Raw genomic sequence first — 11,649 nt, 5'->3', positions numbered from 1 at the left:
CTGCGTTGAATCAGGGCTGGTACATAGGAAATGCAACCAATAATTTGACTTGATTTTCTGTACATGGCAAGACATGGCGACAAAATATGATGATACTCGGCGTTGCACGGCTTGGCAAGACTCAGAGTGGAGATGTGGAGGGACATGGCGAATGCCGAGCGGGCCACGTGCAAGTGCGTCATAGGCATCGGAATGCAGGGAGCCGCATCCAGCCAACAGCGGGGTATGTGTGGTGTCCACGAAGCATAGAAGATGATTCGCAGTATATAATGTACACAGTGGCTAGATTGTAGGAGACCAAGAGAGGGGCAAAGGGGCGGTAAAAGGGCTGGTGGGCTGGTGGGCGGGAGTGGTCGGCGAATGACACGGTATCAGAGCGGCATGCACCTGCATGATATGATGGGCTTCACAAGCTGATGGGCCAGTGGAAGCTACTGCACTTAGTGTAGTGTACCCTGCATAACGTGATCAAGTGCTCAACACTTGGATAGCACTAGACTACTGGATAGACTCGAGCTGTGACCTGCGATAGCTTGACTCCTCTCTCCCGCTTGCATAGAACACCAAGGGAGTCCGAGACAGTTGCGCGTGAAGCTCTCCCCGCGCATCCCGCATCCGCATCCGCATCCCGCATCCCGCATCCCACTTCCCACTTCCCGCAACAACACCACGCCGTAAACACACGCAGCATAGATAACACGCTGGGTCAGGCACCAGCCCTATTGACGTAACGCAGCTTCCCGGGTCTCTCCTGGCACGGGACCAGATCATTCTCCAAGGTCAGCGTCCTGGCCGGCGCGTGACGCAGCAGCCGTCTTTGTCCTGGAGCTTCCATCCCGCATCCCGCGCTACCCTCGAACCTCCCTTCCACACCCCACGACGCTGCAGAAGAGACGGCCCCGAGCTACACACGCCGAGCACCGCACAGCATCTTGAATGAGCCCATCGCCCAATACCGAGTCGACGGCGCCTGTTTCCAACCTCACCTCGCTCCACCGGCAACAGCGCATTCGCGGCAACAAGGTCCAGGACACGCCCCAGCCCCAGCCCCGCGACACGGCGAGAAATGAGCTGGGAAGACGAGATAGACGCCGCGAGCGCGTTACGCGGATTTATCCCCGAGAGGTGTACGTAGAGTGGCCACCACTCTGTGCGTCAAACTGACTGTACCGCAGAACAAAGTCGCCGCCTGCCGCCAGACGCCTATCCTCTGCCTCGCCGCCCGTGTCCTACAATGCGACCACCTCCCCGCTGCTGTCCGCTCTGGGCGCTACACGAGGCACCGCTGCCCAGTACACAAACGAGTGGACCAAGTCGGTGCCCTTCTTCACCAACCAGGCTTCCCCAAACACGGGCGGGATAGCTATAGCGGGCTCTCCACCGACTCTGCACAGCTCGCCTGGCGCCCGAGAAGGACTCTACGCCCAGCAGCCCATGTCCAACTCACCGCCAGGCATGCGGCCCCTGAGCCATCCGACCCAGCAGACCAACTTTGGTGGCCGCCTACAGAACTCGCCCCGAGACTCCGCCAGGGACCGCAGAGCTTCCATGTACTCCCACCACGGCGCACGCGCCCCATCGCAGCATTTCGCCCCTAATCCGCCTCTGCCCCACCAGCCGCAAGCGCATTTCTACGGCCTGACTGACCTCGATCTTGGTCTCAACAATGCCGCCGGCGATGGCATACCGCCAGGGGAAGGGGGCTTCTTCTGTGGCTTCGACACTCTGATGACGGCAGGCGACGATGCCGCACGAGTAGCTGAGAACGTGCTACTGGTTGGTCAGCAAGGCAGTCTGGACGTCTTCAGAGTCGAGAAGGGCAAGCTTGAGATCATAGGGCGGCTGGAGGGTCTTCAAGGCGCCGTCATAGGCGCTAAGATCCTGCCTTGGACATCGCGGAGAGATCCGCTGATACAGTCAAGGCCCCTGATTGCCGTTACACTCCACGGGCCCGTTCTCCGAGAAAGTCGCAGCAGCCAGAGCGGCAGTGGCTCTTCTTCCGTCGTTGACGATTCCGCGTCAGAATCTCCGAGCAGGCCGTCTTCCAACCACGGTGGCCCTTCTGCCCAAGTCTCTGCTTACCAAACTTCTGTCGACATCTATTCGCTGAAGGAGTCTCGCAGACTGGCAACATTGTACAGGAGCCCGTTGGTACCTCTGCTTAGTCCCGTCGAAAGTCCCATGTTTCAGCCGCCGCCCCCGGTCGGCGAATTTGTGGTGGACGCCAAAGGCAAGTTCGTAGTTGTTGCATCTGGCTCCAGTGGTGAAGTGTTCATCTTTGCCCCGTATCTCAAAGGTCATGAAGACTATTCTGAACGATACCGATGCATAGGCAAGGTCTGGACATCTGTTCAGATACGTGACCGCCCAGTTCATTCCAGTGCTTCGAGTGCTGCAGACGGCAGCCAAGATGAGACGCCTCTCGAGAAATATGGAGTGCCCGTCTTTTCCTTGTCCGACCGATGGCTCGCTGTCACTCCTCCTGGCTCAAGTGCTCTCTATGCTCTAGATGGCGTGGCCCTGACTTCACCGTACTATGAGCGCCCACCCGGTATTACACACCATACAGTGCCACCTCAGCCGTCAGCAAATTGTACTGTAGAAGCACCGGAAGCTGCCAGTTTGATCGACCGTCTCACAAGAGAAGGCACCCAGGTCGCCATCAAGGGCGCGCGCTGGGCGACAGAGAAGGGAATGCAAGCCTTCAAAGCTTATATGAACAAGACGCCCCAGGCAAACGGTACTACCAACATGTCATACGGCCAGGACCCTATGCAACACTACTTCCCCCCTACACATGGCCACAATCAAACACAACCCAGGCAGGAGGCAACTGTCACATCTGTTTACGACCTGCAGAGGCTACTGGATGCAGAAGAGACGCGCAACAAGAGTGCTCTACACGCAATCGCGACGATACCTGCCTCACTTGGCTGCAGCTTCCTCTCTTTTTCGCCCAGTGGGCTCATGCTCATGACCGTTAGCAAGAAAGGTGATTACCAGGATGTATGGGATTTGAAGCGTATGACATCGCGCAGAGCCCGTAAGAGTACCAGAGATCTAGCCACAGGCCCGCACGTACGCCAAGTTGCTCGATTTGCTCGAATGACTGTCACCAATGTGATTGATGTGGTGTGGTCGGCCCCGAGAATGGACAAGCTAGCTGTCATTACTGACAAGGGAACTGTTCACATGTTCCCAATGCCTGCATCGGCGTTCCAATGGCCGCCTCCTCGACGGATCCGTCCAGCAGTACCTGCGAAACCAAAGGAGGACGCAACTTCAGCAGGCCGTGGAAGTGCAATCACTTCGGCGATGCAGACCCTGAACGGAACGGCGAAACCTTGGCTGGACGCTGTTCGTGCGAGAAACACCGGTGGAGGGTCGCGGTTCAGTCTGAGTAGCCTCGGTGTAACTCCTGCTGCAGGTGCGAAATCCGGCAAGGCTGTGGCAGCTGGAGTTGGGAAGTCGATCAACAACATTCGCCACGCTGGTGACAACAAACTCGCACTTCCTACCTCTCCCAGTGGCGTCAAGCCATATAGTGTGCGGTGGCTGTCGGGCAAAGGCCGAGGATCAATCGCCATCGTCTCTGGCGGCGTGCTTCAAATTTGGCGCGTGCAAATGCGGCATTCTTCTGGCAAAGGCAATTCCGGAAATGCGACTGCGATCTCGAAGAAGAAGGTCGTGGAATTCGGTCTCGCTCCACTTCGCGATGCAGCACTGCCGCCAGCCATCGCTGAAGTTCTCTTCCCCCAGCCAGGCGATGCAGAACCAACCCAAGGTTTCTACGGCGAGTGGCTTCCACGCTCTCTGCCGTCGCGCAAGTCTGGTGCCAAAGCAATAGGGCCTTCTCCCGCACCTCTCAGCTTTTCCGAGATCGAGACGAACCCACCATACCAGCCGTTCTACACCGATCGCCGTGTCACGCGCTTCGTCTACTCCAGGCCCCTTGCAGAAGTCCAGGAAAGTAGCAGCGAATTCCAACCACCGGCCCCAAGTCTGGTCAGTAATCTCCACCAGGCCAACGATGATTCGCCATGGCTGTTCGGCGACGATGTCGAGGCTGTTCGCGTGTCGTCGCCAGCTACACGCACCTATGATTCCGGCGACGAGGATTTCATCGCTGGCGTCGCCGCTCGCATCGAGAACAAGCTCATCCTCCGCGACGGCGAGGAAGAAGTCGAACAGGTTGTCGTCACTACCCGGCGGAGGCGCGTGCGCAAGGAAGGAATGGAAGAAGACGAGGAGGGCTTCTTCGAAGATGATTGTGAAGTCTTGGATTTCGCGGAGGACAGAGTTTGACGGATACACACTCGCTTTCTTGCATCTGATTTTCGGCGCGGAGAGGAGTTGGGGCACTGGCATTGGCGCTTTGCATTTCATACGTTGTTAGGGCATTTGGGATGGGCACAGCTACAATATACCACATACGCATTCGAGAGTCACAGCATAACACATAGACAAGACTTGGATAAATTCAACACCTTTGATATCCAATGCCTACTCCTCACATGCACTCTGAGTCACAGAGAGGGCACAGCGTGTGTATTTTTATTGCCTTTGTATTTCAATGTTTCCTACCCTATCCTATCCTACTCCCATACCCATTTCCGCTCTGCGCCCCAATCCAATCCAATCCAATCCACCTCTCGGTATATACACGAGTATGCTCGCATCGCGCCAGTACCCGCATTGCAAGACGTGTGGTATCGTCATTTGCAGGTCTGGCCCATATCTAGATCGCTTTGGAATCCAACAGAAAAAAAAAGAGAAAGAGAAAGAGAAAGAGAAAGGAAACCAGAAGAGTAAGAGGAAGATTGTATGCGTGTTTCGTGCAGAAGAAATATGGCGTCTTCACCTGCCGGCCCACAGACGTAGCTGGTTGGGCAAGCATGCCGGAAAAGAAAAGAAGAAGTGACAGCCCGAAAAGCTGGGACTAGAAATTAAGGTAGGTTTAGTACTAAAGAGTCGTTGACCATGCCGAAAAAAAGGTAGGGTCCTGTTGGCGTTTCTTTGTGGAGAGGTATTTTAAAAGTGGGCGGAGAAAGTGTATAGACGCTCCTGTACGACTCGAGGGCGATATGGAAGGGTTAAAAGATGCGCGGCAAGTGCTGGACATCCTACATGTTTGCACCGGGGTATCTCGACGTGTTGCTTAGACCCGGTCCGAGCATCGAAGGTGGTGGCGGTCCCATGCCGCCGCCTCGTCCTCCTCGCCCGCGACCCCGTCCACGTCCTGGCATGGCGCCTGGTATCGCGAAATCGGGGTTCGCAGCGTTTGCTTCAAGGATGACATCTTCCTGCCTCATGGGACGTCTAGGCATTGGGCCGCCAGGTCCAGGGTAGGGACCAAATTGGCCGGCCGGGGCACCCATCTCCGGTCTCCAGTTGGGGTTAACGGGACGTTGTGAGACAGAAGTGAAGTGTGATGCTTCTGATGCGGCTGGTGAGCGTGAACCATCTGGTAGGTCGTCGTACGAAGATGTACGAGGAAGGTTTGGATCGCTCGAGTTCAGCGGTGGTGGCGCGGCGAGAAAGCTGGGGTTCGAGATATTTTGCTGCGCGTATCCGCCTGGCATGAGTGATGAGGGCATTGGAGGTGGGTTTGATCGGGCGGGCTCCGCAAATTTGGGATCTACATCTTCATAGTAGTCTGAGCTCGGCCCCTGGTTGTGGGCAGCCACTGGTGGTAGTTGTCCGACATGTGATAATTGAGTAGGAAGCTCAACTGGGGAGTCTTGTATCGGGGAGAGACCACGGCTGCTATTGCTGTTGTTCAGTGTTTGAAGTGTCTGATCTGAAGCTGGCTTCTGGCCATTCCAGCCGGACTGCAGAGGTGGATATTGTTGTGCGCCACTACATGATGTCAGTTGTGTCTAGGGTGCGGATTCATTCTCAACTTACTCGGTGGAGTATTCGCTAGTCGGGCTCGTCAACCCAGTGCCATTAGAAGGTCGCCGTTGTGGTGCACCTGACGGGAATCCTCCCTGCTGAAGCGCCAACATTCCCTGGACATCGCCATCACTCTCTCTGAGACCATAGTTTTGGTTGTTATTATTGTTCACGGGGGGTGTGCCAGTACGGTTGTCCATCTCGATAGCTTGTCCAATGGGTATTGGTAGAGGGCCAGTTGGAGGAGGTCCTCTGTTGCCGTATGGCGATACCTCTCGCGGTGGTCCGCCTGGTCCAGGTCCATAGTTGTTGTTATTGTAGCCAGGTGGAGGTCCTCCTCGCCCAGGACCTGGTCCGTTCATGGGAACACCCTGGGGAGGACGCATGCCTCGTCCCCCACCATTCCATCCCGGGGGGTGGTGGGCCTCGCATGCCACCTCGGGGTGGTCCATAGCCGCCTCGGCCTCCACCTCCATAAGGCCCTCCTCGTGGCCCTCCTCTCCCTCTGTACGGTCCACCTCTTCCTGGTCCAGGTGGTCCCCGAGGTGGACCATTCATCATCATCATGGCGTCATTGGGCATGGGAGGCACCGGGTTGCCATACTGGTCGATTGGGTGTCGGCGATCTGAAGGACCGCGTTGTGGTGGGGACAGGCCGTCTGAGCCATTGCCACCACTGCTGACGGTCTTGAGCGAAGGGTTGCGTTGGTTCAGCGGGGTCATGTCCTCGGGGGAGTTTTGTTTGCGCATATCGAAAGATGCAAAGTCGTTGCCCTGCTGTCCAGACATGACGTCGCCGGAGAATGGAGGCGGCGATTCCGCCTTGGGAAACTCGGACTGGGTGGTTGCGGCAGTGGCGCGGTTGGCGTAGTAGGTCTGGCCGTTCATATCTTCGTTCTCTGCAATGCGCTTCTTCCTGGCCTTGCGACTGACCAGCGTGCGCCTCATAGCGCACGTCACGATGCCGCTCGCGACAATGATAATGGTGGCAGCCAGCACGATCCATCCTCCCCAAGCCACGTGGGGCACGAACAGCAGGATGTCGACGAGGAAAGCGAGCAGTGAAACGAGAAGCGTAGGGAACGTGAATATCAGCAGCGCAAGAAGGTAGCGCGGCGAATGGGCGGGCGAGTGAAAGTGGGCGGCGACGGCTAGCGCGAAGCATATCAGCGTCATGAAGGCAGCCACTGGATGCACGATGAGAATGGACGACAGGGCATGGCGCGAAGCGGCGGGGAGCGAGAAGTCGGGCGTGGGTTGGTTGCGGAATAGCTGCTCTGCAGCAATTGTTAGTGTTCTGGGCGCGTGGCTGTCTCAGCGGTGGAAGCGACTTTGAACGTACCAGTGTCGTACCCGATCATGGGCCCGTCGCACTTGCCATCGACGCAGTAGCCGAGCACGCCGAAGTTGATGCCGCGGTAGGTAGCGATTGGAATGGCCGGGATGACGGGCGTCGACAGCGTCGACAGCAGCAGCAAGCAGAAGGCGATGAAGAATAGAATCGATAGGGGGGTGGCCGGCCGAAGCATGTTGGCGAAGAATGCGCGAGTCTGCGGCGAGGATCCGGCTCGCCAGAGACCGGCTCTCGAGACTCTGCGTGGTGCGTGGTGTTGGGCGAGGGTCGCGGCGTGCAGGCGCGCTCTTTTCAGCTGCGCGGTGGTGGGCGTGTGGCCGAAGACGAGGCTATTGTGAAACGAGAGACGGTTGAGGTTGTACGGGTGTTGCTTGCTATGGCATTGGTATCGCGAGGGAGCCGGGCGCACGCTGGTCTCGCTGTATTGGCACGAAGAGAGGGCGCACAGCTATGCGGGGGAGGTTTGCTGGCGGTGCTGGATTGTTGGTTAGAGGGATGGAAACCAAGATGCAGAGAGGCGCCGTGAGAGCGCTTCGGCCAATCGCACGCCGAGGGAGCTGGAGCGAACGTTGAGCGAACACCGGCTAGAAGGACGCCGCCCAAGATAGGCTTCCAAAAACGAGATGGCGCAGGAACGCTATCGATTGTTCGATATGCGTTGCTGCAACGGCTGTCATTCCGGATTCTGCGCTCTCGTCGAGGCTCGTTGGCCCGCCACGATCTGCTTCGAGTCCGTCCGTCCTCGTCTTCGCTGCTCATCTCGTCTCATTTCCTCATCTTCCACGCGTCGCACAGACCAGTAGGCACGCCTTGCAGATCGTCACAGTCAATCAAAACGCTTTTCCCGTTACCCGTCACTGTTTCTGCGTCAGCCCTCCTTGTCAAACGCGCCAGTCTCGTGCAGGCCTGGGGATCGAAGCCCATCCTCGAATCCCTCTGCCCGCCTCATTGCTTGTATCCCACATTGCCTGATGCTTGCAAGGGCCCGCCGAGCCTCACATCTTTCATCTCAAAACACCTCCAAAGATAGGCGCCTCCTGACGGCCCCTGCACGCAACCCCAAACTGTCCATCGCTAAGCGACATATTCTAGACACCGCCATCCACGTTATAGTACCTGCACATATCACTTCGCGAGATGATTACTTGTTTTGCTTAATCTTGGATTCTCATTTGGTATTCGTATGATATGCAGTATGCCCCAGACTCGTGAACCTCCCCACGAGCGACCAAACGCCGGATGATTTTTGGTATTCGGGACTTTAACCGATGGTCATACCTTCATTGGAATCTCATTGCTAGTCTAACACCACGCTCGGCCTCGCCCTTAGTTGCCGGCAAGAGCGTAGGCCCTGCGGCGGTCACGCTCCTCAGCAATGGAGAGCTTGACACCCTTACCCTTGGGCAGTGAGATCCATGGCTTCTCCTTACCGATGACGCTGTCTGCGTGTTAGTGTAGCCCAGCTAAACCTCTCAAAGTCAAACTTACATAACGTTGGTCTCACGAGTGGTGAACTCGTTGTCAACAGCGTCCTTCAAGTGGACAATGTTGAAGCCTCCGTCGTGGCGCTCACGGTGAGTGATGACACCAACACGACCCATGTTGCGACCACCAGTGACCATGACGATCACACCAGTGTCGAACTTGATGAAGTCGGAGACCTTGCCGGTGGACAGGTCAATCTTGACGGTGTCGTTGACCTTGATGGCGGGGTCGGGGTAACGGATCCTACACATGTTTAGCATCATGCCACAGACATCGCCAGACCCTGGTCGGATGCCTGGTGAAAGAGGTTGCCCTCGATCACCTAGCCCACACATTGGTCAACGGCTGATAGAGGCGGGAACTTACGTTCGCGCGTCGTGCGTAACCAAGTAGGGAATGCCGCCCTTTCCGAGCTGCACACGCTTGACCTTGCCGAGCTTGTATTGTGCCTCCTCATCTGTTATCCTGTGGACGGTGAAGCGGCCCTTGGTGTCGTAGATCAGGCGGAAGTTCTCGCCGGTCTTCTCAATGGAGATGACGTCCATCAATCCCGAGGGGAAGGTGGAGTCGGTGCGGACCTTGCCGTCAACCTTGACGAGGCGCTGCATGAGGATGGCATTGACCTCACGGGCGTTGAGAGCGTACTTCAAGCGGTTGCGGAGGAAGATGACCAGAGGCAGCGAGTCGCGGAGCTTGTGAGGACCGGGGGAGGCCTTGGGAGCATAGGCACCTGGAAAATGTCAGTTTCGATCTCGAAATATCGAATCCTGGCGCGACTGCAATTGCGGTCGCAGTGCGCTGGGCGAGCATACCGGACAGCTTGTCCAGGAGCCAGTGCGAAGGGGCGCTGAGGCGCTTCTGATGCTTCTTTGGACCACGACCCATTTTGGCTGTTGTTGTGAGGTTAGTAGTTTGAGTGTCCTGGAGAGAAAAGTCGTTGCTCGACAGGAATTCGGAGTGTGGATGACTTCGCTTAGAATGTGGGGCGCGCTACCACGTCACGTGCGGTGCCGTCTGCTCAACTCGCAAGTACAAGGGAACATCGACATGGGGCATGCTAAAACAACGTGTGGAATTTATTTAGATGTGCCCAAAATAGTTGAAGATCAGCAAAGTCATGTGTAGCTTCAGGCTATCAGATCGCTGACTTGTTTTGTTACTCCCGCCACTTTCCCTCATGGTACTCTTGTAGATGGCAACACATAGTACTGCTTGACTCGTCAAGATGTCAGAGGAAAATGTGTTAAAAACGTACAGCAGTGCGTGGTACAAATATCGCCGCTTTGAAGATAGTGTCCGGGTACGTGACGATGTATCTAGGCAGCCATATCAGATCAGTGCGGTGTGTCAGGACGCTGAATCGATCACTCAATGCCTGTAGTAGCAGCCAATGTTCGATGTAGTCAATTCACAAAAACAACGTTGCTCAATTAGAAGCAGAACACCAATATACTCGTGCTACTGTGCCAGTCTAGTAGTAGAACAGCGTCATTTTGAACTGCATGATTCTTGTTCCTCGACCTTCTACTCTACTCATGATATTATCGGGAACCCATTCCCAACTTCTCGCTCAATCATGCATAGCCCTTCAGTACCGCTGCCTCTGCGTTCAGTATCGATGAACCCGCTGCTCCAATGACAGCTGTGATTCGTTAGCATTGGGTTCAAGCTCATGTGGACCACGACGACTTACTGTTGTGACTGAGAGCAACAAACTTGATGTCGAAGATGCCCGACTCGTCCTCTCTTACACGACCGACACTGACAGCATACCCTCTGTCCGTCTCCCTATCCAACCTAGGCTGTGGCCGGTCCGGTGCCTCCATTACCACAATAGCATTCTTAGGCGCAGACGGGCAACCCAGCTTCTGTGCATCCGACACGTACTCGTGCATGGCCTGCTTGACCTCATCTGCACTTGGTGGTGGGCGTCTCTGGAAGCGCAGCGATACGCAAGCAGTGTGGCCGTCCAGTACCGGCACGCGATTACAAGCCGCCGAGATCTTCATCGGCTGGTCCACAAAGCCAGTCACATCTCCGTTGATACCTCCAAGAATCTTGGATGCCTCGGTCTCAAGCTTGTCTTCTTCGCCCGAGATGAAGGGCACAACGTTGTCGATGATGTCCATGCTGCTGACTCCGGGGTACCCTGCGCCTGACACAGCTTGCATCGTGACGACGGAGACCTGGTCGACGGGACCGAACTTGTCTTGTAGAGCAGCGAAGGGAATGACTATGCCGATGACTGCGCAGTTAGAGTTGCACACGAGGAAGCCCTTCTCCAAGCCATGGTGTTTCCGTTGGTGCTTGATCACATCGAGATGTGGCAGATTTACGGTGGGCACGACGAGCGGGACGAGGGGGTCGCGACGGTAGTTCTTCGCGTTGGAGAAGACGGCGAGGTTAGACTTGAGGAAGGCCATTTCTGTGGCTTATTAGTAAGATGCGATCAACCATAACCTACTTCCATACCAACGTCGCCAGCAACATCGCTGTCCAGGCCAGAGAAGACCAGGTCGCAGTCCTTGAACTCTTCGGCCGTGCATTTCTTCACCACCAAGTTTCCAATCCGCTCCGTGAAGGGTATGGCTTGCTTCCACTTGACTGCATCTTTGTACTTCTTACCCGCCGATCGCTCTGATGCGCCGACAGCGTGTAGTTCGAAATGTGGGTGGAGCGCGAGCAGAAGGATGAAGCGCTGGCCAACTGAGCCTGTTGCGCCCAACACACCTTCAAGTGAGTCAGCAAATCGTCTTCTTTGCAGTCAATGCTCTGCATACCGCACTTCTTCTTGGGAAACTCCCGCTTGGGCGAGCTAAAGTGTTCAGCGTCCATGTTTGGTGTTGTGGATCTGGAAATCCGTGAGTCAATTACAGATTGGGATTCTCTGGGGGTATGACGAGGGTGTGGGGTGG

The 11,649-nt window shown here is 56.1% G+C and overlaps 4 protein-coding genes across 4 annotated transcripts; 1 reads left to right on the top strand and 3 right to left on the bottom strand.

The window, feature by feature from the left end:
- Positions 1-936: 936 nt before the first annotated feature.
- On the top strand, positions 937-4,305 carry SNOG_00243 (hypothetical protein; the record flags this gene model as incomplete). The annotated part of the gene is made up of 3 exons (XM_001790882.1): positions 937-1,127; positions 1,176-3,043; positions 3,071-4,305. 3 exons carry the CDS (start codon positions 937-939, stop codon positions 4,303-4,305), a joined length of 3,294 nt encoding a protein of 1,097 aa, XP_001790934.1.
- An 818-nt stretch (positions 4,306-5,123) lies between these two features.
- SNOG_00242 (hypothetical protein) lies at positions 5,124-7,424 on the bottom strand (the record flags this gene model as incomplete). Its single annotated transcript, XM_001790881.1, has 4 exons — positions 5,124-5,859; positions 5,908-6,400; positions 6,447-7,172; positions 7,238-7,424. The coding sequence occupies 4 exons, from the start codon at positions 7,422-7,424 to the stop codon at positions 5,124-5,126; spliced, it is 2,142 nt and encodes a 713-aa protein (XP_001790933.1).
- A 973-nt stretch (positions 7,425-8,397) lies between these two features.
- SNOG_00241 (hypothetical protein) lies at positions 8,398-9,619 on the bottom strand (the record flags this gene model as incomplete). Its single annotated transcript, XM_001790880.1, has 4 exons — positions 8,398-8,687; positions 8,738-8,977; positions 9,101-9,464; positions 9,547-9,619. 4 exons carry the CDS (start codon positions 9,617-9,619, stop codon positions 8,576-8,578), a joined length of 789 nt encoding a protein of 262 aa, XP_001790932.1. The 3' UTR covers positions 8,398-8,575.
- Positions 9,620-10,308: 689 nt separating this feature from the next.
- SNOG_00240 (hypothetical protein) lies at positions 10,309-11,569 on the bottom strand (the record flags this gene model as incomplete). The annotated part of the gene is made up of 4 exons (XM_001790879.1): positions 10,309-10,376; positions 10,428-11,142; positions 11,199-11,432; positions 11,465-11,569. The coding sequence occupies 4 exons, from the start codon at positions 11,567-11,569 to the stop codon at positions 10,309-10,311; spliced, it is 1,122 nt and encodes a 373-aa protein (XP_001790931.1).
- Positions 11,570-11,649: the final 80 nt, after the last annotated feature.

The sequence above is a fragment of the Parastagonospora nodorum genome, assembly GCF_000146915.1.
Source record: "Parastagonospora nodorum SN15 chromosome Unknown scaffold_1, whole genome shotgun sequence".
NCBI classification, from domain to species: Eukaryota; Fungi; Ascomycota; class Dothideomycetes; order Pleosporales; family Phaeosphaeriaceae; genus Parastagonospora; species Parastagonospora nodorum.
This window is presented reverse-complemented; position numbering and strand designations above follow the sequence as displayed.